Raw genomic sequence first — 26,184 nt, forward strand, 5'->3', positions numbered from 1 at the left:
GGTAAAAATCAGAGAAATCATGAGATTCAGATTTCAGAAAATTAAAGTTTCCTTAAGTTGCATTTAACTTGGTTGTACTGGGCTGCCTCTACATACTGATACATCCTCAAAACACATAAATTCAATTTCAAGAGTATTAAAGAGTAATGGTGACCTTTACTATAGCTTCTCTTAAACAAATATCAACAGTCATTTTTTAAAGCCAAAAATTCATTTGCTTCTGATAAGTTGTGTGAGTTTGACTAGGAATTAAAAGGTTTAGATTGTAACCCTATGTCTTTTATTAAATCTGGAAAATTTTACATTGTTACGTACAGAACATCACTATCCTTGTTGCTGCAAGGCTTGGGTTTGCATCTTGACTGTGGTCTAACTAATAACTGTTAGTATTATTTTGAAGATTAAGTAATATAGAAAATGTATGTGCAAAACAGTACAAGCTTGACAAATAGTAGATGCTTGATACTTGTAGAGGATGGTAGGATAAGAGCAAATAAAGATATTCCTCAAATTAAGGAATTTTAAAAAGAAATAATTTAGCCATCTATTGATTGTTTTTACTTAAGAAGGAAACGCTTTATATATATATTTAAAAATATTATCTTTTCTCCTCAGTGTTCTGACATAACTTGCTCTCTTATGAGAGGCTTTTAAGGAGAAAAAAGTTTCCAACACAGGCTGTTAAATGTATTCGTTGTTATGGAGACCACAATCTCTAAACTAATCAGCAAATTCAGACTCTGATAAAGAAAGGCTTTCTCATTTGAGAAAGAAAAAATCTACTTTTTTTTTGGTAGAAGGAAGAAGGGAAACATTTTGCAGGTAATGTATGAGATGCAATGTTATTGATTTTCCTTTCCATTTGGCCTTGAGGTAAGGAAATATAAGGATTTCACTCTAAATAAAGAGATTCAAGAAAAATTCCAGTTCCAAGAAGATGATTCAAATTTGTTTACAAAATTAGGTGTGGTTAAAAAGCAACTGACATAAATTAAAGGTTTTCAACTAAAGACTTAATTGTTCCTAGGCTTTTATACTGTTTTTCTTTAAATATACTGTAATTCAGTATCATATTTTTCAAATGGTGACAAAAATACCCACTGTATTCTTTAGCTAAAAATTACATTAAGATGAGTTGAGACCCACTTCTCAGTCAGGCTTTTACAGATGTAACTGCTGGATTCCAAAATAATAAACATTGTCACTCGGTCAAATATTTCCAAAGGAAATAAGACAGAAACGTCCAATTGAGTGCTAGACTATTAAATCTTAACCACCTGTAGCTATTGTGCTAAAGTCTTATAATGAGAAAAAGAAATAGGATTCTTTGGGTCCATTCACAGAAGGTTGAGTTGTATTTTTCAATGCCATAGAAACTCAAATAACTTCTGTATTTTTTCTTCACTTGCACTGAGTAGTTTGTGATTATATATTTGTGCACCTTTCTAGGGAATGGAGATACAGCAGTAAATAAGACAAGGCTTCCTGCTCTTAAGAGTTTCCAGTCCAGGGGAAGGATATGATAATAAAAATATACAAATAAATGAATAATATAATCTCACATAGTTATTAGCACTGCAAAGAAATAATTATTATAATAATTATGGAAGTTCTTTTTGCTTGTTTTTAAGAAAAGTTAATCAAAAACACCTCTCAAAGAAGGTAACATCTGAGCTGACACCTACATAACTTGGGTAACAACATTCTAGGCAGAAGATGCAGAGATGAGAATGAGCCTGGAGGGATGAAAGGGTAGAGAGGCCAATGTGGCTGGAATGTCCTATGGAGTGAGGAAGAGGGACAAGAGGAAATGATAGCAGGGACCACATCAGGTCCCATGGACCATAAGTATGAATTTTGCATCTTGTTTTATTTGTAATGGAAAACTATCACCAATTTTTTTTTTTTTTTTTTTTTTTTTAGATGGAGTTACTCTCTTGTCTCCCATGTTGGAGTGCAGTGGCATGATCCTGGTGCACTGCAATCTCCGTCTCCCTGGTTCAAGTGATTCTCCTGCCTTAGCCTCCTGAATAGCTGGGACTACAGGCATGCAACACCACGCCTAGCTAATTTTTGTGTTTTTAGTAGGCATGGGGTTTCATCATACTGGCCAAGCTGGTCTTGAACTCCTGACCTCAGGTGATCCATCCACCTCGGCCTCCCAAAGTGCTGGGATTACAGATGTGAGTCACTGTGCCCGGCCTATTGTCAGGTTTTAAGCAGGGAAGTAATAGGATCTGATGCACACTTCAAGAAGAGACCTGGAGTGCTGTGGTGAGAGGGGACTCTAAGGGAGCAAGACTGAAAGCTGGGAGACAAAGTAGGAGGCCGTAGCAGTGGTTCAGGCCAGAGATCCTGATGGTATGGATTAAGGTTTGAGCAGGGGGGATGATAGAGGTAGTTTGATTCCATTAGTTTGGAGGTGTTTCCAGCAGGACCTCCTGATGGATTAGCTGGGAGCCTGTGCGAAAAGACAGGGCATCATTCAGGATTGCAGTTTGAGAAGATCATGGTGCTATTTTTGAACTGGGGCAGGGACTGGTGTGAGATGGAAAATCAAGAGCTCGGTGTTAGATATGTTAAGTACACAATGAATATCAGACACCCAAGTAGCAGTATCGGTAGGCAACTAGATATTCATTCAATTTGGGATCTCTGAGGAAAGGTCAACGTTGAAAAATCAGATTAAGAGCCATCAGGATATTTAAACCTATGGGACTGAAAAAGATGGCTAAGAAGAAAAAGTAGATGGAAAAGAGATACAAGTAGGGGAGACAGAAAAGGAGACTGGGGACGTATGGCCAGTGAGGTGGGAGAAAAACCAGTATCTACCAAAACCCATTGCTTGGCACACAGCCCACATTCCATACCACTCTGCTGACGAAAGCTTGAATGATTTGGTTTCTGCCTCCTCTGCCTGCTTCTTCAGCTAATCTCCCACCACCCCCTGCCCCATCCTGCTTTCTAACCACACACTCATCTGCGCCTCTGTACATCTGCATGTATTCTTCCCTCTGCTTCAAATGCTTTCTCTTTCCATTCCGCTTCCACTCCCTGTTCCAAATGTGTGTGTGATGCCTGTTTTTCCTTCAAGTATCGGCTGCTGTGGGAAATCTTTTGTCTCTGCCAGGCCAGGTGAATCCCTTTGATATGCACTCAGAGGACCAGGGGCTTACTTGTGTTATAGTACTTAATATACTGTATTAGGATTCTTATCTTTATGTTCCACCAGATTTTGAGCAAGTTGAAGGCAGTGATGTTGTCTCTTATTTCAACGTCTCTGATAGACAATAGTCACTTAACAAGTATAATGCTATACAAACAAATGAATGCCTGATTAAATTTCGGGAGATTTTGATTCATTCAACTTAAAGTACTTGAAGTTGTTTTCCCTCACATATGTATTACACTCAGATTCTATGAATAGGTTACTGCCTCGTTTATCAACCCAGAACAAGGTGCCACAAGGTGATCAGAGCTTCCTATTTTGTGCATATTTTACTGAAACAGGAGGTGCCTTCTGTATGTGTCACCTACATATTTCATACAGGAGAAACCTCCTTCCACAGGGCTTTAGAAATGTATCAATTTCACCACCACAAATTAGATGTCATTGGTACAGATGAGATAAATAGCATACAGCATAGTTCAAGTTATGTCATAAATGTTCCTTGGCAGTCAGCATACTTTAGTGGATTTGTATAAAATGCTCCTGTTCCTTTGAAAATACTCCAAAAATCCTGTAAAAATCATGAAGTGGTCCAACAAACTGGAATAATGTTACTGGATCACAATGCTGCTCAACTGATCTCATTTTAACAACGGGGCAGTATTATACATGCACCAACTTTTCAAAACTTCTGCCTTCTAGCCTGCTGCTGCTAAGGTACAGGTGTAACACAGCTGTGATGTGGAACCAAGTCTTCCCATGCAATCAGATTGAGTCAGGGCTCTGTCATCAAAGCCCTGTAACTAGGACGGGTAGCTGTTTCTAGTTTCATTTGCAAATGAATGGACACAGCAGGACATCAGAAGGGTTCACATCCGATGGTCATAAATATATAAAGAACAAATTTAGCACTCTCCAGAGTTAGTGGTAAGAGCTAAAACAGGAAACAATTTAATAAAAATTTTAAAAGAGGTCTTATGTTTATGTCATTCATCCTTCCTGAATCTTGGTACAATTATAAAGAACATCAAACCATATTTTAATAAACATTTTATAAGTATTTTTATAAATAGAACAGTATTTAGAGTCATTTTATTGAACCTTGAGCATCTACCCAGAATATACTTTGTAACATCTCTCTTGTAATTAGTTTTGTTGAGACCTGTTAACTTCAATAAATATACTAAAGAAGGCAGGAAGACCACTGAAGAGTGATAGAGAAAAATCTGAGACGAATAAGGAAAGCACCATCAACAACAACAAAATTAAAGGATAAAAACACATTGTCCTCAAGAACTTCACAGGACATAGATTTAGGAATTATTTCTGGCAGAAATTGGAAAACATACTCTGGGCAATATAGCAATGAGAAATCCTGCATTTTCACCCTTACTTGGAAAGGGCCTTGTTAGGTAAAGACTTGGCAATGAGAGAATTTAGTTAGGAATGAAAAACAACTGAAGCTGGTGATGTAGGTTCATGCAAGGAACTCAACCACAAATCCAATCATATGAGATGTGCTCTTTTCCCATCATGGCTTAAATTGCTGCAGCAGAAATTTAGATTAGACTTAAAGAAAATATATTCTGATTGAAATGACTGCAAGACATCGAAATGGGTTACCTAGGAAAGTTTTGGAATATTCTTTCTTAGTGATTGCTAAAAAAAGAACTGATACTCAGGGCTGGCCCTAGGCAAAAATGAAGAATCATACACTCACAGATCATCATGGCAGGACAGCCTTAGAAATCATTGAGTCCAGAGATTCCCAAACTTGTCTGCACATCGTATCACCTAAAGATCTTTTCAGAATTCCAAAGCCCAGGTACAACCAGGACCCAACTAAATCACAATCTCTGGGGATGGGACACAGGCATCAAGATCTGTGGAAACTCAGCAGGTAGTTCCGATGGCAGCCGAATTTGGGTATCATGATGTAATCTAATGGTCTCATGTTATAGATGAAGAAACTGAGGCCTGCAGAGGGAAAGGGACTTTTCTAAGACTGCTGGGGCAGCAAGTAGTGGAGAACTAGAACCTATCTCCTGAGCCCGATCTAATACACAAGGCATATTTTAAGAAAACAAGCAAACAACATACTTTATAAAATTAATATATTGTCATTATAGGTAATTTTTTAAAAATATGGAAATTGTCAATGAAAAATAATTATTCAATCTCACCATCCAGAGATAAGTTATTAATCACTGTTGATACTTTTGCATTTCCTTCTACTCTTTTCCCAAGGTTCTTAGGTACTTTTAAATTTTTGTAAAAGGTCAGCCCTTATGGGAAGGGCTTTCTGGGAAGCTATAGGTACAGATAGTGCTTGAGGATACTGGGCCACATATCTATTTACCTTTGCCTCCTCTTCCTCCCATGGACACACAGCATGAGGTCCCATCTTTCCTGACACCTGCCTGTAGCCTGATAATTAAATGGGTTCAGGATGGATTATGCAAGTTCTTCCTGAGTAATGAGGCAAAGACCAGGTGCAAAAGGCCTCCTTTGCAGAGGTGGTGTCAACTGAAGTTGTACACCCATATTTAGGTCTCTGGGACCAGAGGAAGCTAGACTGAGAAGCTGCATCTGCTTCTGCTCATGTGACCACTTCACTTCCATTATGCTCTGGATCCTGGCGTAAATAAATCCAGAACCCTAACTTTACAGTGGTCTGTATATATTTGAGTGTATGTGTGTATGTGTGTGTTTGTGTTGGCACCCATTTCAGGCAACCTGAAGGATGCAAAGCCGTTATTTAGAATGGGGTCATGTCTTTATTACTTGATGCAAATAGTCACTGTGATTTGGTGGGTCTATAAAATGAAACTTCACTGATGAAAGAAATAACTCTAATTTTGAAGACCATATTGTACTATTGCCACCTGGCTAGTTAAAACTTCAGTCTAATTTATGAGGTGACTCTTAAATCTGATTCTTAGAATTCAGCGTCTATTCATGATAGGTAGGAAACAAATGCTTCAGCATCAAAAATAGCTCATTTTGGAAAGGAAGACTGTCTTTAGAAGACAAAATGAGTCATAGACAAGGAAGCAGTTAACTTTAAATGCATCTTTCTCAAGTGTGTTCTTTATTCATTTTGGAGGTGACATAAATATCTTTAATAAACACCCTGCTATGATTACAGAAACATACCTAAGTTTAACCCATCCAGATTGGTCATACTTATTCTGTGAAAATTAAATCTTTTTTCACATATAGATTTAAAAATAGTGTGATGTATCTATTTCTCTTCTGCAGCCAGATCAGATATCTAATCCTGTACATATTTGCATAGTCACTTCATCGATGTGAAGGACCAGGGTTCACCCCTTTTATATGGCTACTCAAACTTTTTGATGTGGGAAACAATTTGTGTCTAATAATCCAATAACCCAATATATTCTGATTTTTTGGGCTTGGCTTGAGGTTATTCATTTTTTACTCTTTTGATACAAGTTAAACTAAGATAGGATATCCCTATAAGTGTTTTATTCTCAGATTTTACCATACAACTCAGCTTTTCACAGGAAATCACAAACATATCCAGTTATTTGCTTGTGGCTCATGTATGGTATGAATACTTTCTGGGTATGTTTTAATACTCCACTGCACTTTCCTTAGTCTCTTTCTATGCCTCCAATTCCCTTAGTCCATTAAAGGTAGCTCTGCCCTTGTCACTGACTGCTAGATATTTCAAAGAATATCAAGTAATTTTAATATAAATTAAAACAGATTAATAAGACAAATCTGAGATAAGGAAAGAAAAATATATTTCCAACCAAATTCCAAGTTCAAATAGTTTCTAGTACTGTTTACTATCAGAATTCAGAGTTTCCTTCTTCTATCAGCAGCTTCAAGGAAAAGTGCAAATGTGGCTTCTAGTTCTGTCTGCTAATAATCAGCAACGTATATTTGTTTCCAAGTCCCTTAACATCTCTGGATTTCAGCCCCTTCTCTGCCATGATGGGTTGGGCCCTATAAACCCCTGGTATGAGGCCCAAACTTTAACATGGCCTGTGACATCTTACAGGACAGTACCAGAGGTTCCAGAGGAGACCTCTGGGAATGTCAGTAACATCTACGATGGGCCAGGCTCACACCTGTAATCCCAGCACTTTGGGAGGCTGAGAGGGGCAGATCACTTGAGGTCAGGAGTTTGAGACCAGTCTGGCCAACATGGTGAAATGCTGTCTCTACTAAAAATACAAAAATTAGCCAGGCGTGGTGGCGGGTGCCTGTAATCCCAGCTACTCGGGAGGCTGAGGCAGCAGAATCACTGGAACCCGGGAGGCAGAGGTTGCAGTGAGCCGAGATCGCACCTCTGCATTCCAGACTGGGTGACAGAGTGAGACTCTGTTTCAAAATAAAAAAACAAACAAACAAACAAAAAACTATGATAGTTTTTAAAATTTGTTATTGATACATAATAGCTGTACATATTTATGAGGTATATGTGATATTTTGTAGATACATACAATGTGTAACAATCAAATCAGGGTAATTAGGCTATCTAACACCTCACACACTTATCATTCCTTTGTGTTGAGAACATTTCATATCTTCTAGCTATTTTGAATATGCAATAAATTATTGTTAACTATAGTTGCCCTACTGTGCATTAAACACTAGAACATATTCTTTCTATCTTACTGTATTTTTGCACCCATCAACCAACCTCGTTTCATCACTCCCACCACCTCCCCAGCTGTGATGGTTAATTTTATGTGTCAACTTGACTGGGCCATGGAGTGCTGAGGTATTTGCTTCAACATTATTTCTGGGTGTGTTTATGAGGGTATTTCTGAAAGAGCCTAGCAGTTGAATTGGTAGGCTGAGTAAAGCAGATTGCCGTCCCCAATTGGAAGAGCATCATTCAACCTGTTGAGGGCCTTAATAGAACAAAGGGCAGAGAAAGGGAGAATTTACTCTCTCTACCTGGTTGCTTGAGCTGGGACATTGGTCTTCTCCTGCCCTCAGACTTGGTCTTACACCGTCAGCTCTCCTGGTCCTCAGGCATTCAGATTTAGACTGAGCTTACACCAAAGGTTCTCCTGGTGCGCAGTCAGACCTTTGGACTCAGACTGGAACTACACCACAAACTCACCAGAGTCTCCAGTATGCACATGGCAGATCTTGAGACATCTCAACCTCCACAATTGTGTGAGCCAATTCCTGCTAATAAATCTAAATATGGAGATATATATAGAGAGATCTACATATGAAGGAGGTGAGGCTGAATTGAACTGAGATCATGCCACTGAACTCCAGCCTCGGTGCCAGAGTGAAACCTTTCTCAAAAAAAAAAAAAAAAGAGAAAAAAATATCATAGCAACTGCTCTCAACAGTAAAATAAATATGTTCATGTGACAGGGAAACAGAAAGAGAGATGGTTTCTAACACTCCCACAACTCAAAGTTTATTTAGAATATCAGAGCTGGAAGGGCCCTGTGACAGAAACTACTCATTGCCAATCAAAATGTACTCAAACTGTGGTAATTGAACGGTGGCCATTTCTCAGCTTCCCTTGCAGTTTGGGGTAGGGGTCAGCGGGGATGGTGGTGGTGTGGTGTGCTTGACTAAGTCCCTGCCGTTGGTGTGTGAAGAGATGAGATCTGAGTCAGAGCTTTCAGGAAAGTGGAACTGCCTCCTCAATCTCTTTCTTCCCTGGCATGGAATGGAGTAAGAATCGACCATGCAGATGAGGATGACACCCTTGGGGATGGAGGAAAAAGAAGTTACACGGAACAGGGGATCCTGGATAATGGCATGGGGTAGATCTTCCTGCTAGTTTGGGACTTTTATTGCACACAAAAGAAATAAACTATCTTGTTTGAGCAATCGCATTTTTGGGAATCTTCTATAGCTATTAGTGTTATCCTAACTAATAAATTGACCTCAAGAATCATCAATACCAGTTTCCTAAGCTTTATAACTTTTGTCATTTCTGTGCTTTATTGCTATTTATGCAATGTATTTTGTAATTAATACAGTTCTTTTACTTATATAGGCAAAATCTACTTAAGCCTTGCCTAAATTATGTCTGTGACATCACCAGTTTGAAGTGCTAATTATATTTTTAAATATATATGAAAATAAATGCACAATTATTAAAATAAAATGTTCATCTGTTTTCCATCTGATTTCATAGTACATAAAATCCAATTTAATTTCAACCACGCATTTTACTAATGAAAAAGCTGAGGCCCAAATGCCATATTTTCAAAATTAGACCCAGGACCTACATCTAGTTTGAGACTTTTTCCACATACCTTATTATGCTATTTTCCTTTTTCTTGTAAGTTTAACATGTGATTCCTGGGCACAAAGCCTTCCAACAAATGGTTCAAACTACTTGCAAGCTACTGTCTCATTGGTGTTTAGGGACTCTCTTTGAAGAGAAAAGCGTAAAAGTTATTGTCCTGGTCATGCCAATGGACAAACGGAAGCACAGAGTAGTCTGTAACTCCTCCAGGCTGGCTCAGATAGAGTTTATGTCTTTTCATGTTCACTTTCTTCTCCATATATTTGCTCGGTAAGTATGGATTGATGAAATCATGTCTAGAATGCAGATCCTGGATTTCTCAGATTCAAAGTCAAGGGAATTTTCCAAGCTACTTTTTGGTCTGGAGGTAGTCTACAAGTCTGACAGTCTAGAAGACTTATCTGTGAATAACTAAGGTTTTGTTAGAATGGGTCAAGTCAAATATTTTTATTACTTTAGGATTTACATAGTAGATATAAAAAAGAAGTGAAAGGATATGGCAACCACCCATAATTCTGACCTTAAAAATTTAGAGATAGACTGTAAATCCCTCTTTTTTAACTGGTCACTTATCCATAAATTTATCTAAGACGATCTTGCCTTACACTTTTTTTTTTTTTTTTTTTTTTTTTTTTACGGAGTTTTGCTCTCGTTGCCCAGGCTGGAGTGCAGTGGCATGATCTTGGTTCACTGCAACCTCTGCCTCCTGGGTTCAAGCGATTCTCCTGGCTCAGCCTCCCAAGTAGCTGGGATTACAGGCATGCACAACTATGCCTGGCTAATTTTTGTACTTTTAGTAGAGGTGGGGTTTCACCATGTTGGTCAAGCTAGTCTCAAACCCCTGACCTCAGGTAATCCACCCACCTCGGCCTCCCAAAGTGCTGGGATTATAGGCATGAGCCACCATGCCCGGCCTTATCTTGCCTTATATTTTTATCCTTACCATCTCTCAGCTTGCAAGTCATTCTACCATTATTCTTAACTATGCTTCATATTGTTTTTGGAAGTAAAATTTTATTTGTTTAAAACAGAAGAAAATCTAATCAATGTGAGAGTAGAGGGACTTTGCCATTTTCCCAATGAACTCACAACATATGATTTATCTACATTTGACTTGCAAAGGATGTTAGCTAACATGACAAACCAAGCTTTAGGAAATCTCTATTTTAAGCAGTTAACTTCAAGATTTCTTTAATATTGCCCAAAGAACATTTTCATACATTATCAGAAGATTTTCTCCTTTTTGGATACTGAATCTAAGTTAGAATGGTTTAAGTAATGTTTAATGCATTAATCCCTTCCACTTCAAAGAGGTAATACTGTCATAGAAAGCAAAAGAAAATTTGAGGAAGTGCTAGAGATGGATAATCTTCTTGCTAGGAGGACACCCAAGTTAGCAGTTTCTTATATAATCCTATATTAATAAAAGCAGTTCAAGAATGGCCTCCAATTTTGTTCAATCACTTAGCATTTCTGAGATGCCTATCAGACCTATAGTACACTGGGAATAGTTTCAGGTAAAAACAAAATTTCTATATGGAAAGCATTTTTGAGTTTATGTCACTGAAATTGGGTTTAGCTGTTGTGTTGTTTTGAATAATATGGCATTTGTTAAAGTTAAAGAGAAATAAAGAAAGTCACTGTCAGCCTGTTTGGGCTGGTATAACAAAAATTCCATAAACTGGGTGGCTTACAAACAGCAAACATTTATTTCTCACAGTTCTGGAGGCTGAGAAGTCCAAGATCAAGGAGCTGGCAGATTAGGTGTCTGGTGAGAGCCCGGTCTTCATTGAAAGTGCTTTCTTGCTCTATCCTTACATGTTTGTAGCACAAACAAGCTCCCTCAGATCTCTTATAAGGGCATTTTCCACCCTCATGACCTAGTAACTTCCCAAAGGCCCCATCTCTTCATACCATCTCATTGGGGATTAGGCTTCAACCTATGAATGTTAGAGGGACACAGCATTCATCCCACAGCAACCATCTGGATTTCTAGAACAAGGAATTACTGGTTAGCAGTAAACGTTTTCACTGCCCATGTTCTTATAACAGTGATTACCAATTCACTATGATTTTTCATAAAATGCTCTTGGAGGCAATGTTAGCTTGAAGCCTGATGAGAGGCTATCTTGAGGGTTGTGTCCTCTGTAATAGGACATATAAATGGAAGGTTAGAAAGCTGCTTTCAGTGAAGATTGTCATGAAGACAGGTCTGGGAGCTTTGCAGAAGAAAAAGCCCTTGGTGAAGGGCTGAATGTCCCCTAAGGAACATGGACTGTCACAAAAAAGGTTTTCATTCATTCTCCTTTGGGGATCAGAGAGGACAAGCTTAGAACCAGCTAGATAGTAGGGGAATAATTTGAAAAATTCCCATCCAGAATGAATGAATACATTGTTTCTGTGCTACAAGGGTAATCTTCCAATTGGGGAAGTATTAAATGGTGTTAGGAATGGAGATGAGGAAGAGTAGTGGAATGGGAAGAGGCTGGGGACTATGAGGAGTAGTTATCGAATGCTGCTTAACAAATCACCCTATACTTAGCAACTTCAAGCAACACATATTTACTATGTCACACTGTTTCTGAGGGTTAGAGATTAGGGAGTAGCTTAGCTGGATGGCCTGACCTGGGGTCTCTTATGAAGGTGGTATTAAACTGCTGGCTGGGCCTGCAGTCGGGTCTGTAGAATCCATTCACAAGATAGCTCCTTCATGTGGTATGGACAGAAGACCTCATGTGGGCTGCATGATGTGGTAGCTGGGTTTACCCCAGAGTAAGTGATTGAGAGGAAGAGCAGGGAGGAGACCATAGTATATACAATGACCTAATCTTAAAAGTCACACACCATGACTTCCACGTTATTCTATTTGTGAGAAGTGAGTCACTAAGTCCAGTCCACAATCAAAAGGAAGAGAATTAAGTTCCCATATTTTGAAGGGAGTATCAAATAATTTGTGGACATCTTAAACTATCACAAGTAAGATTTCATGTAAAGCTAAAGAAAAGAGAAGTGGGAGACGAGAAGAGTCAGAGCTCTAGAATTTAAAGGTCTTAGTAGAATTTAATAGTCTCAATTAATTTGCCAGAAGGATGTAAGGATATGCTTCCTGTTCTTGCTTCTGATGACTGAACTGTACTCTCCTTTGTCCATACATCCTCGTTTTTTCTCATTTACATATTTCATATTCTTTAAAACAATTTGCTCATAAGAATACCTCCTCAGGGTAAAAGCAGAGCTGTGAAAACATTGCTTAAAAGGCATAAAACAAGCATTATAATAATATTAGAGCTAGGCAAAACATGATTTTGAATCTAGGGGGAAAAGTTCATCCTTTGTTAGTCGGTCAGTAAGTTAGTCATATCTTAAGCACTCACTAAGAGATGTTTAGATGAAATAGATGCATTAAAACAATAAATTGTTAATTTGTTCATTTATTTATCCAGCAAAAATTTGCACCAGACTACATGGTAGGTGCTGGGAACATAAAGAAGGATGAATAAAGAAGGAAGTCACAGTCCGGTATGGGAGAGATGGACATGAAACCCATAATAACTATATCACATGATAAGCTATACTTGAGTGATCACCTGGTTTGTATTTATCTGTGATTCTTCACCTTAATTACTTCTTAAGGACAGAACTGATTTTATTCAATTCTCTATTACTAGCACCCAGCACAGTGCCTGGCCCACAGAAGGAGCTTAGGCATGTCTGATGAATGTGTTGCTAAATCCAGTGTATTCTAAAGGTTGCAGTACTTGGAGAGACTAACTAGCTAAACACAATAACAGATGCTGGCTGGCTTTCTTTCCCTTCCTGCTAACGGTAATGAAGGAGGTATTTTTGGCTGTGGTTGCAGGTGTGCTGACTTCTTACATGATCTTCTCTCTCCTCTGCAGATGCAGCATGGTTCTCTGTAGGAATCTCCACTCCTGGGAGGCAGCTTTGGGCCTCACCGAGCTCTGGGAGCTCCTTTGCAGTTTCTCACTCCTGTGTCTCCCTGTGCATCCTTCCTAGGGACCTAGCGGACAGTGCATTTAGGCTGCTGGCTGTAGGAAGCTCCTCTCTGTTTTGTTCAGGGAAGATGCATTTTATTTTTAAAGCCCAGAATAGGAGCATCTCTTTGTCCTAAAATTACAATACTTTAGGCAGGGATAATTTTTCTTTTCTTTACTTCTTCTTCTTTTTTTTTTTTTGGAGGTAGGGTCTCATTCTGTCATTCAGGCTGGAGTGCAGTGGCATGATCAGGGTTCACTGTAGCCTCTACATCCTGGGCTCAACGATCTTCCTACCTCAGCCTCCTGAGTATCTGGGATGACAAGTATGCGCCACCATGCCTGGCTAATTTTTCTATCCTTTTGTAGAGACGAGGTTTCACCCTGTTGCCCAGGCTGGTCTCAAACTCCTGGGCTCAAGCAATCTGCCTGCCCAGGAGTTTGAGATTAGCCTTGACAATATGGTGAAACCTCACCTCCCAAAGGACTAGGATTACACACATGAGGCACCACACTAGACTTGATTTTTCAATACAATGTTAAGATATGGAGGGAAAGACCCTCACCCATATAAGGCTTAACTAGAACTAAGAGTTCAACATCAGCTTGAGGAATATCAGTCTTTGCACATAAACAGGTTCCCAGGTTATTTACTACAAACAATAAATGTTCATGAGGTTTTAGTTGTCTTTTCTCCAATAGTGGATATTCTATTTTAGGGCATTTCAGCTAAAAAATTAGTTGATTTGCACATTTCCAGGTATTACTTAGTATAAGTAAAAATGAGCTCATACCATCTAAAATACAAAATATGCCCAATGTTACTGGCAAGATTGGTTGGAGCCTGCATTCTTATAGATGTGTCTCTCTGACTGACATCAAGACCAAGACAATTACAGAGGACACTGTAGCCCAGTCCCAGGCAGAAATCTGTATGCTTCAGGCAGAATTGTTTATGTCAGCTATTAAAATGGAGATACAGTTATGTTGGAAGGTTATATGGCATTTTATATACAACAATAGATAGATGAAAAAAAGTATTACCCATACAAAGTGATTAACATTAACTAATGAATGAATTTCATTCACCCATCCATTCATTCAGCAAATAGTTATTTATTTATTTATTTATTTGAGATGGAGTCTCACTCTGTCACCCAGGCTGGAGTGCAGTGGTGCGATCTTGGCTCACTGCAAGCTCCGCCTCCCAGGTTCTCGCCATTCTCCTGCCTCAGCCTCCTGAGTAGCTGGGACTACAGGCGCCCACCACCACGCCCGGCTAATTTTTTGTATTTTTGGTAGAGACGGGGTTTCACTGTGTTAGCCAGGATGGTCTCGATCTCCTGACCTCATGATCCACCCGTCTTGGCCTCCCAAAGTGCTGGGATTACAGGCATGAGCCACCGCTCTTGGCGCAAATATTTATTGATTATTTGTAGGTACCAGACATTGTTCTAGATATTGGGGTTCAGTGGTAAATAAGAGACGAGGCCCCTTTTCTCATGGAGACTGCATTTTCAATGTAGAAAGACAGATTATAGACAGATAAATAAATAAAAACAAACAAGAAAGAACCCAATGATAAATACTAGGATGAAAAACGAAGGCCTAGGTGATGCGATGGCAATTGAGTGGTCAGGTTCAGCTTTTCTGAGGCATTGGCAATCTAGCTAAAATTTGAAAGGCAAGAAGGAACCTGTCACCTGAAGATCTGAGGAAAGAGTGTTCCATATAGACAGAAGAGAAGGTGGGGACAGTGGGCAGTAAACTTGGGTATGGGAGAGGAACAGAGAGAAAGGCAGAAGTGAAAACACCAGGAGCTCAGTAGGGGGACTGAGAAGCAGGAGAAAGAGTGGAGAGGTGGCCAGGTGCCGATCATGAGGCAGGATGATGACAAAAATGGAATAGAATGTAAAATAGGAAGAACATTGGAATCAGATGATACAAAAATATAAGGCAGAGATTTTGGAAAAATTCAACTTGCTCCAGGCATGATTTTCATCTGGAGCTTACTAGTATTTAAAATTGCCTCTGATGAAGGCAATCTGCAGCGCCATTCTTTATTTGTCTTGAAATAAAGAATAAGACACTTTTAAGTCCTTTTAAGAATCTTATATCCCACTGTAGCGCCTATAACTTACAACTTTCCCTTTGATTATCAACATAATACATCTTTATGACAGAACATTTGGAAAATACAAATAAGCCAACAGAAGAAGGAAAAAACCATTCCAAATCCAGCCACCCAAGAATAACTATTGTTAACAATGGGGCACAGAATCTGCTATGGTCTGAATGTGTTCCCTCAAATTCATATGTTAAAACCTAACTCCAAAGGTGATATATTAAGAGGTAGAGCCTTTGGGAGGTGATTAGGTCATGAGGGCAGGGCTGTCATGAATGGGATTAGTGCCCTTATACAAGAGGCCTGAGGGAATTTGTTAGCCTTTTTTGCCCTTCTGCCATGTGAGGACCCAGCAAGAAGGTGCTATCTATGAGGAATGGGCCCTCAGCAGACACCAAATCTGTTGGCAATTTGATCTTGAACATTTCAGCCTCCAGAACTGTGAGCAATAAATTTCTACTACTTATAAATTACCATATCTCAGGTTATTTTGTTATAGCAGCTCAAATGGACTAAGACAAACTCTCTTTATGTTCATACAATGCAGTGGTTCAGAATACAAACCGTGGAGTCTGGGTGAGAATCATTGCTTTGCAACTTGCTAAACTTGTTTTGCAATTTGCTAGTTGACTTTCAGTCTCTCTTAATTGCTTATAAAATGCCACATAACTGTCTGCAATGTCTTTAAGCCTCAGTTTTCTCATATGAAAAATGGAATAGTAATCTTACTTTCTTCATAGGAGTGCTGTGATGATTAAATGGCATAAGCCATGTAATGCTGATTTAGTGCCTTGCACATAATACATTCTTCAACGTGTTATCTATTATGCTATTATCATTTTACAAAGTTGGGGTTATACTGTAAAACTTTCCATATATAAACTATCATTTCAATTATCACTAGACATTTTTAATAGTTACATAGTATTTTGCTACAAGGATATGATATTTAGTTAAACTCTGTTATGGAATACTTTGGCTTTTTCTAAATTTTCACTGTTTAATGAAATTCTACAGATAAAATATTGCAACTTTCATGTTACTTCTCTAGGATAAATTCTATGAAGTGGCTGGGTCAATGGGCATAAATATTTCCAAGACTCTCCTGAGGCATATTATTATGTCTTCTGCTATGAATTTAGATAATACCCTGGGTAAGAATAATGTCTGGAAGTAAATAATCTACATAAATGTGAAGTTTTGGAGGAATGATTTACCATCAGTTTAATGTAAATACTTTATCTCCTCTTTCACCACACATTCACACTCTTTTTTCTCCACACCTGTTCACACGTTCTGGTGGGCACCATTTCCCTTCATTCCTTAGAGAAGCTTCCCAGTACCAGGCTTCTGGTTAAGCAACTCTGTTTATAGTTTTCTGATTTGCTGGGAATTCTGTACTTACCATTCCTTTTACTTGAAGACATAAACTTACAGGGTTTTAGTATATTGGGAATCCCGGTCCCTCAACTTACAGGTGATATGAAACTAAAGGAGAGTGAACAAGTGGTTTGTCCAAATTGGTCCTGTGGGTCATGCTATTGTTAGACTGCTAAGTAATGCTGGATCATTTCCTTATCTTTAGAACCTAGATCAGCAGCCAGCACATGTAAGCAGCCAGTATGGTTTGCTGAATGAATAACTACTTAAAGTAAGTTATAGCTTCCTAGGATTTTGTAACTGGAAAGGATCATAGAGGCATGGAAACTAAGGCCTAGATTGGTTAATGAGATGTAAGTAGTTATATAATATTAGTGACAAGTTGGAATAACGACTCAGGTCCTGGTACAGACAAGGAGAAGCCAGGAGATGTGGCTTGCTGGGGTGAGATGGGCATGAAGAGAAAAGATTAATTCTGACTTGCTCCAGAGGGGGTAAAACCAAGACCAAGCAAAACTTCAAGTTGCTGGTAGGCCAATTTCAGCATAATATAAGAAAGAAGTTTTTGATAATTAGTACTGTCCAAAATGGAAATGGATTTTCTTGAAAAGAAGTGAGTTGCCCCTAATTGGAAGTGTTCAAATAGAAACAGGGTAAATAATTTGTGAAGTGCTTTAATAGAAAAAAATTTTTTGGTTTGTGTGTCTGGTGGGGATAAACAACTTTTAAGGTCTCTACCAAAGCTAAGATTAAATGATTTGTGAATATGTATATATATATATCTTGATACACAGATATTCTTCCCTTGTTGATCTGTTACTTTGTAATTAAGTCTTTTGAATGTGAATTCATTATCTTTCTCATTCCAAATGAGACCAGATACATTTAAATGTCTTTACTTACCCAAGATTCCATGGGTTTAAAATAATCATTTTAGTGGTATTTCAGTGTGCTACACACAGTAGGAGTTCAAAAGATAAAATTTAAATTAGCTCTTAATTTTGGAAAACCTACATTTAAGGTAAATTGAGCTACAAGCTCCATGCATTTGAACAATTTGACTGAACTCAGCTGGTCTCAACCAAATAGACCAGTTGATCACATTCAAGAGCACTAAATATTCATTAGCTTTATTTTTTAATTAAAAAAGGCTAAAATTAAAAGAATGAATTTGGATAGATGGTATTGTGGTGAAATAAAAGTGTTCTCTTATTGGCTTTCTGAATAATAATCTGAAATTATGACTGGAAGTCTTTCCCAGAATTGAAAGAATCCTTTAAATATTAAACTGCAAATATAATTTTATTGCACTTCAAGTAAGAGGTACTGAAAAACCACCCTTTTAGTGTAATCCTTTCATGCAAATTCTAGGAAGACAAGTCACATAAATGAACCATATTCCAGAAGTGCTTTCAGTTTTCAAGATTTCATATCCATAATAGAAATGGAGCTTCCAACAACTTCATAAGTAAGTTCAGTGAAAAGCTCCACTCTCAAATAGCAATCTAGCAAAGCTTTGATGAGTAGCAGAGATAGCATCTGTGATGCACTCTTTTTGAGTCTACCCAGGAAGGAAATGCATTAAAAAAACAGCAAAAGCTGCTTTCTGTTTATTTATGTTTTTAAATTTTTTTATTTTTATTTTTATTTTTTACTTCTCTTTCTTCTTTTCTCCCTCCTTTCCTCCCTCTTCCCTTTTCTCTCTCTTTCTCTTTCTTATTAGAAGCCTAAATACAGAAATCAGTGTTCCAATCAGGTATTCACTTGAATTATCAACAATGTTTTGGACATTCTTAATAATAAAATTGGCTCAAGTCAAGATGGACTATTCATTAGCTAGAATATTCCAGCCATGCCCTTTTCTCGCCTACTTAGGAACATATGTATCACACAGGCAGCAAGATCTTATGTTTCAGATGTTGTGCTAGATGCTAGCGAGCTAAAAATACAAGGCATGAACCTTGGCCTCACCGAGGCCTAGCAAATCCATAGCATTGGTTCACCATAGAACCTGGACTAGACTCAGAGTTCTTTCTGACCCAGGACTCCTGACAGTCATTGCTAATCTATTGCTGAATTAGCGTAAGAGGTAATACATATTTGTCATCCCTGGTGGGAAATCAAATATTCTCTAGCACATTGATTATACCAGATTCTGTACCAAATGATTGTTTCATTCTGACAATCATAATCATGGCTATTTCATGTCTATAATATAAGACCCATTTCATTCCTATCTTGCTGAAGTTTGATTTTTCTTTTTTTTTTTTTTTTTTTTTTTTTTTTTGAGGCGGAGTCTCGCTCTGTCGCCCAGACTGGAGTGCAGTGGCGCAACCTCGGCTCACTGCAAGCTCCGCCTCCCGGGTTCACGCCATTCTCCTGCCTCAGCCTCCCGAGTAGCTGGGACTACAGGCGCCCGCCACCTCGCCCGGCTAGTTTTTTGTATTTTTAGTAGAGACGGGGTTTCACCATGTTAGCCAGGATGGTCTCGATCTCCTGACCTCGTGATCCGCCCGTCTCGGCCTCCCAAAGTGCTGGGATTACAGGCTTGAGCCACCGCGCCCGGCCGAAGTTTGATTTTTCAAATGCCACTCTCAGGAGCATGAAACAGAAAAAACTAATTTTAAGAAAAGTTACCTCCACTGCTGCTTTTGCCCTTTCAAACTCTTCTTCTAAGGAGTGGTTTCTAGAAAGTAATGCACTTCCCCAGCGATGTTCTTTGGTCAGTCGAGCCTGAAATCAATCATACACATAGTGTTATAATATTAGAATCACATGATATTATAGAAATGTACAGGTACTTTTCCTTTTCCCATTTCACTTCTCTAGAGTTTAAGAATCATCTGTGATTGATGACATTTTTGGAGTACTGTGCTGGTATGATGTTGCCTAAACTGAGATGCTGTCAAAATGTGTGTGAGCATGCACGTGTGATTCTTCCAACAGTGGGTCTCAGCCCTGGACATACTAAAACCACTCCTCAGGCCTCATCTCCCAAAGATCTTATTTTAATTGGTCTTGATTCCAGGCCTTGATATTTTAGTTAACCTCTCCAAGTGATTCTGATACACAGCTAGGATGGGCAATCTCCATTAGAAGTCTAGTTTCAGCTTGTGAGGAAGATCAGCCTCTGGTTAAAAACATAAAAGCTGCAGAAATGAAAGTGTGGCTTCCAGGCCTTTCTCCTTATGTACACAGCAGACCCTCATGCAGAATTCTCTTCCTTTTGCTTTCCCTCTGTTGGCACTGTCTTATGTCTCATTTATCAGGATATTGCTCTCTATTAAATAATAATGAATCACTTAGATAAAATCATGTCTGATAAGGCCAACTGCTTTGCCACAATTAATATGCAATGTAGTATATACACATCTTAACTTAGCTAAATGCAAACATTTTCAGAAGACCTTTCCCCAGGAGTCCACTGTAATTAAAAAAATTAATTTTTAATTTCACAAAAAATGAATACTTATTTTGAAAAAAATTAATCATGGAAAATAAGAGGTGGACCACTAGACCTTTTTCTCTGCAGTTACATAAACATTTATACACATAATGTGTATGGTAATATGTACAGTAATGTGTTTCAAAAACATATGAAACATAAAAGGCATGTCATTCTTCAATTTTTTCACTCAACAATTTACCTTGGAGAGTTTCCTTTTTTTTTTTTTTTTTTGCTTTTTTTTGGTCTATCTCTCTGTTCTACCAGTGGATCCATGAGGATAAGAATCTTGTTTGGTATCTTTTGTACTACCCATGCCCAGCACAGGGCCTGACAAGGGATGAGTGCCCACATATGCCTAAGGGCTGCAGGATGCGGCATGCTCTGAGACACAGCTAGGCCTTGGGGAGTAGGAGGAGACGGGCTTGACATGAATTTCCCCGGTCCCTTTTATTATAGAGTGCAGGGGGGGTAGGGAGGGTGATTTCTTGGTATGTGTTTAGATTGCTCTGTAGTAGTGATGCTCATCCCTGGCTTTCCACAGTAATTACTTGAACAGGCCTGGGGCCCCGTCCAACCGATTAAATAAGAAACTGGGGGTGGGGCTTGGATGTTTGAAAAGCTTCTCTGGTAATTCTGAAAAGCAGTCATGGTTTGAAAACGACTGTTCTACAGCAAAACTTTCCTCTTCACACAGCACTTGCCCTCCATATAGCTCAGCTGCTCTTCATTCGTTTCTCTACCATTGTTGGTCCTGAAGGGGACCCCTCTTCTATTGTGACATGATAGTACTACCAGACACCGTTCTAAGTAATTTAGGTATTACAATTTATTTTGATCTTTTGACAACTTCATGAGGTAGGTATTATCAACTCCATTTTCAAGATGATGATGTTGAGATACAGAGAGCTTAATTCGCTTGCCCGAAGTTATACAGCTAGTTAAGTGGCAAGGCTGGTGCTTCAAGGCCATGCTCATAACCACTCTTCTACACTGCTTCTCCCAGGAGGCTGTGCTCACCCAGCCATGCTAGGAAGACAGAAAACACACAGAAAAGCGGCCCCTGGGGGGCCATGGCATGAGTGAGGAGTCAACAAGGAAGCCCTAAGAATACTGTGGACTGCAAGCAATAATGAAGTAATTATGACCGTAAACAACAGTGTTAGTCTGTGTTTTGCTTTGATAAATGTGGAACATTTATTTATTAAAACATTAATTTGCTTTTCCTCCTCTTTGCTGGGAATACTTCTGCATCCTCAGTGTCTCCTAGCAGGTAGTGGGTGCTCCATAAGTAGTCAATAAATAATTGTTGAAAATACGCTGTCAGTGAATAGGTGAGTGAATGAATTAAAGATATTTTCTCTCCTTAGCTCCAGGAGGTGTTCTCAATCAATGTTTTCTGTTCAATCCAGGAGGCTAAGGGGGAAGTTACTGGAGACTGAGAGGGGTCTTGTTTTTTGTCCTGGATCTGGAGTGGCAGAGGTCTGTGCTAGCAAGGTCCTATTGCCTGGGCTTTAGAAGTGGGGAATGGCAGCTAAATGCCCAAGGGGGCTGCCTAGGAAAATGCAAGGCCCACAGGCAGCACAAGGGTGAGGCGCCTACAGGGGTGCCTGTGGTCAGAAGAGGGAAGGGTCGTGGGGTACCTCTGGGCTTGCAGGAGCATCAGCGCCTCACTGTTGGGTGGGCCAGGCTCATGGGCCACCATGAACAAGTAGCCTCCCTTCTCTAGGCTCCATGAAAGCTACTACCTCCTCCTAACCCAGACACTGACACAGGGAGGGTGACGTGAAACATAAAAGTGAAGCCAACTATCATATCATCCTGGCAAGTGGGGTCTTAGAGCCAGATTTAATATCAGTAAATAAAAATAATAAGACATTTCTTGTACTCCAGGGTTGTGGCAGCCAATTTATACTCATTGCAAAAACAAAAGAACTCGTGATAGAAAAAAGTATGCCCAACTTTGAAAGAGGCAAATTGAGATTGCGTGATTTCTTGATATCGTATAGAGAATTTTCTAAGTCTTCTTGATCCTTGTATTAGTTTCTTATGACTGGTATAACAAATACAAACTACCACAAACTCGTTGCCTTGAAAAGACAGAAATTTATTCTCTCAAAGTTCTAGAGACTAGAATTCCAAAATCAAGACATTAGCAAGGCCACACTCCCTCTGAAGGATCTGGGGGAGAATCTGCACCATGCCTCTCCCAATTCCTAGTAGCTTCAGGCATTCTTTGGCTTATGACTGTGTCACTCCACGTTGCCTCCTCTTGTCTCTCAAAACTCCGTCTGCCTTACTCTTATAAGGTACATGTGGTTGCATTTAGGGCCCACCCAAATAGTTCAGGAAAGCCTCCTTCTCCCAAGACCTGTAATTTAATCATGTATTTTGCTATATCTGGCCACCATTCAGCCAACTACAACTCTGATCTGACACTTTTGGGCTACAATATATCTGATGAACAAATATAAACAAATATAAAGGGGAAGATAGTTCATAATCTTTTAGGATTTAGTCATTAGGATGTGTAACCTAGTAGAGATGTTAACTCCAACGGTGATATCTTATTGTCTTGTAGAAAGTTAGCCAATCTTGTACCTAACTAGGGAAACTCATTTTGGCATTTATTTCCCAACTGGCTATATAAAGCTCTGTTCCTCATTGTTTTGCTTTTGGAACCAACTCTAATGTCTTCCTGTTGGTTCTTTAATTAACAAACAAAAATTTCAAGTGTGGACACATGGTAAGAAATAAACTTTCTGAGAAACTGAAGAAAATGCAAATAAATGAAAAAATATCCTGTGATCATGAATTGAAAGAATTTCCCAAACACTCCCTAAAGCAATCTATAGATTCAGCCCAATTCTTATCAAAATTCCCATGATGTTTTCCACATAAAGAAAAAAAATCATAAAATTCATATAGACTCACAAGAGACCTTGAATAGCCAAAGCAATCTTAAGCAAAAAGAACAAAATTGGAGGGCTCACACTACCTGCCTTCAAAATATATTACAAAGCTATAGTGATCAAAATGGCATGATAACAGCATAAAAACAGGCATATAAACCAATGGAATAGAATAGCGAGCCCAGAAATAAACCCATGTGCTTATGGTTAATTATTTTTCTGCAAAGGTACCAAGAATACACAATGGAGAAAGAATAGTGTCTTCAATAAATGGTTCTTGGAAAACTGGATAGCTACATGCAAAACAATGAAATTAGACCCTTTTCTCACATTATATAAAAAATCAACTCAAAATGGATTAAAGACTTAAATATAAGACCTGAAACTATGAAACTACCAGAAGAAAACATTGGGGAAATGCTACAGGACACTGGTCTGGGCAAACAATTTTTAAAATATGACACTAAAAACATAGGCAACAAAAGCAAAATAGGCAAGTGAGATTGTATCAAACTCAAAAACTTCCACACAACAAAGGAAACAATCAAGACGATAAAGAGACAACACTCAGAATAGGAGAAAATATTTGCTAACCACACATCTGATGAGGGGTTAATACCTAAAATATATAAGGAACTTAAACAACTCAACAGCAAGAAAACAACTTGATTTAAAAATAGACAAAGGACCTGAATGGACATTTCTCAAAAGAAGACATACAAATGGCCAACAGATATATGAAAAAAATGTTCAATGTTACTAATCATAGGGAAATGCAAATTAAAACCACAGTGAGATATCACCTCACACCTGTTAGGATGTCTGTTATCAAAAAGATGAAAGATAAGTGTTGGAGAGGATGTGGAGAGAAAAGAACCCTTGTAAACCATTGGTGGAAATACAAATTAGTACAACCATTATGAAAAACAGGAAGAGGATCCTCAATAAACTAAAAGTAGAGCTACCACATGATTCAGCAATTCCACTACTGGGTGTACGTCTGATATGGTTTGGCTGTGTCCCCACCCAAATCTCATCTTGAATTCCCATGTGTTATGGGAGGCACCTGGTAGGAGGTAATTGAATCATGGGGGAAGGTCTTTCCCGTGCTGCTCTCATGATAGTGAATAAGTCTCATGGGATCTGATGGTATTATAAGGGGGAGTTTCCCTGCACAAGCACTTTCTTTGCCTGCTGCCATCCATGTAAGACATGACTTGCTCCTCCTTGCCTTTCACAGTGATTGTGAGGCCTCTCCAGCCACGTGGAACTCTAAGTCCATTAAACCTTTCTTTTTTTTTTTTATTTTTATTTTTTTATTTTATTTTTATTATACTTTCAGTTCTAGGGTACATGTGCTTAACGTGCAGGTTTGTTACATATGTATACTTATGCCATGTTGGTGTGCTGCACCCATCAACTCGTCAGCACCCATCAAGTCATCATTTATATCATGTATAACTCCCCAATGCAATCCCTCCCTCCTCCCCCCTCCCCATGATAGGCCCCAGTGTGTGATGTTCCCCTTCCCGAGTCTAAGTGATCTCATTGTTCAGTTCCCACCTATGAGTGAGAACATGCGGTGTTTGGTTTTCTGTTCTTGTGATAGTTTGCTAAGAATGATGGTTTCCAGCTGCATCCATGTCCCTACAAAGGATGCAAACTCATCCTTTTTGATGGCTGCATAGTATTCCATGGTGTATATGTGCCACATTTTCTTAATCCAGTCTGTCACAGATGGACATTTGGGTTGATTCCAAGTCTTTGCTATTGTGAATAGTGCCACAATAAACATACGTGTGCATGTGTCTTTGTAGTAGAGTAATTTATAATCCTTTGGGTATATACCCAGTAGTGGGATGGCTGGGTCATATGGTACATTTAGTTCTAGATCCTTGAGGAATTGCCATACTGTTTTCCATAATGGTTGAACTAGTTTACAATCCCACCAACAGTGTAAAAGTGTTCCTATTTCTCCACATCCTCTCCAACACCTGTTGTTTCCTGACTTCTTAATGATTGCCATTCTAACTGGTGTGAGATGGTATCTCATTGTGGTTTTGATTTGCATTTCTCTGATGGCGAGTGATGATGAGCATTTTTTCATGTGTCTGTTGGCTGTATGAATGTCTTCTTTTGAGAAATGTCTGTTCATATCCTTTGCCCACTTTTTGATGGGGTTGTTTGTTTTTTTCTTGTATATTTGTTTGAGTTCTTTGTAGATTCTGGATATTAGCCCTTTGTCAGATGAGTAGATTGCAAAAATTTTCTCCCATTCTGTAGGTTGCCTGTTCACTCTGATGGTAGTTTCTTTTGCTGTGCAGAAGCTCTTTAGTTTAATTAGATCCCATTTGTCAATTTTGGCTTTTGCTGCCGTTGCTTTTGGTGTTTTAGACATGAAGTCCTTGCCCATGCCTATGTCCTGAATGGTACTACCTAGATTTTCTTCTAGGGTTTTTATGGTATTAGGTCTAACATTTAAGTCTCTAATCCATCTTGAATTAATCTTTGTATAAGGGGTAAGGAAAGGATCCAGTTTCAGCTTTCTACTTATGGCTAGCCAATTTTCCCAGCACCATTTATTAAATAGGGAATCCTTTCCCCATTTCTTGTTTTTGTCAGGTTTGTCAAAGATCAGATGGCTGTAGATGTGTGGTATTATTTCTGAGGACTCTGTTCTGTTCCATTGGTCTATATCTCTGTTTTGGTACCAGTACCATGCTGTTTTGGTTACTGTAGCCTTGTAGTATAGTTTGAAGTCAGGTAGCGTGACGCCTCCAGCTTTGTCCTTTTGACTTAGGATTGTCTTGGCAATGCGGGCTCTTTTTTGGTTCCATATGAACTTTAAAGCCGTTTTTTCCAATTCTGTGAAGAAACTCATTGGTAGCTTGAT

General features: G+C 38.8%; 1 protein-coding gene and 1 long non-coding RNA gene across 2 annotated transcripts in view; one reads left to right on the plus strand and one right to left on the minus strand.

The window, feature by feature from the left end:
- The window catches only part of PEX5L (peroxisomal biogenesis factor 5 like), a 184,636-nt gene that overhangs the window by 45,437 nt on the left and 113,015 nt on the right, over positions 1-26,184 (minus strand). Inside the window, exon 8 of the mRNA XM_033211780.1 lies at positions 19,572-19,667. Within this exon, the coding sequence (XP_033067671.1) occupies positions 19,572-19,667 (96 nt within the window). The remainder of the gene's footprint in view (positions 1-19,571; positions 19,668-26,184) is intronic.
- The window catches only part of LOC117083773, an 84,389-nt gene that overhangs the window by 35,569 nt on the left and 22,636 nt on the right, over positions 1-26,184 (plus strand). The window lies entirely within an intron of this gene.

Source organism: Trachypithecus francoisi, unplaced genomic scaffold (genome assembly GCF_009764315.1).
Source record: "Trachypithecus francoisi isolate TF-2019V2 unplaced genomic scaffold, Tfra_2.0 Lachesis_group0, whole genome shotgun sequence".
NCBI lineage: Eukaryota > Metazoa > Chordata > Mammalia > Primates > Cercopithecidae > Trachypithecus > Trachypithecus francoisi.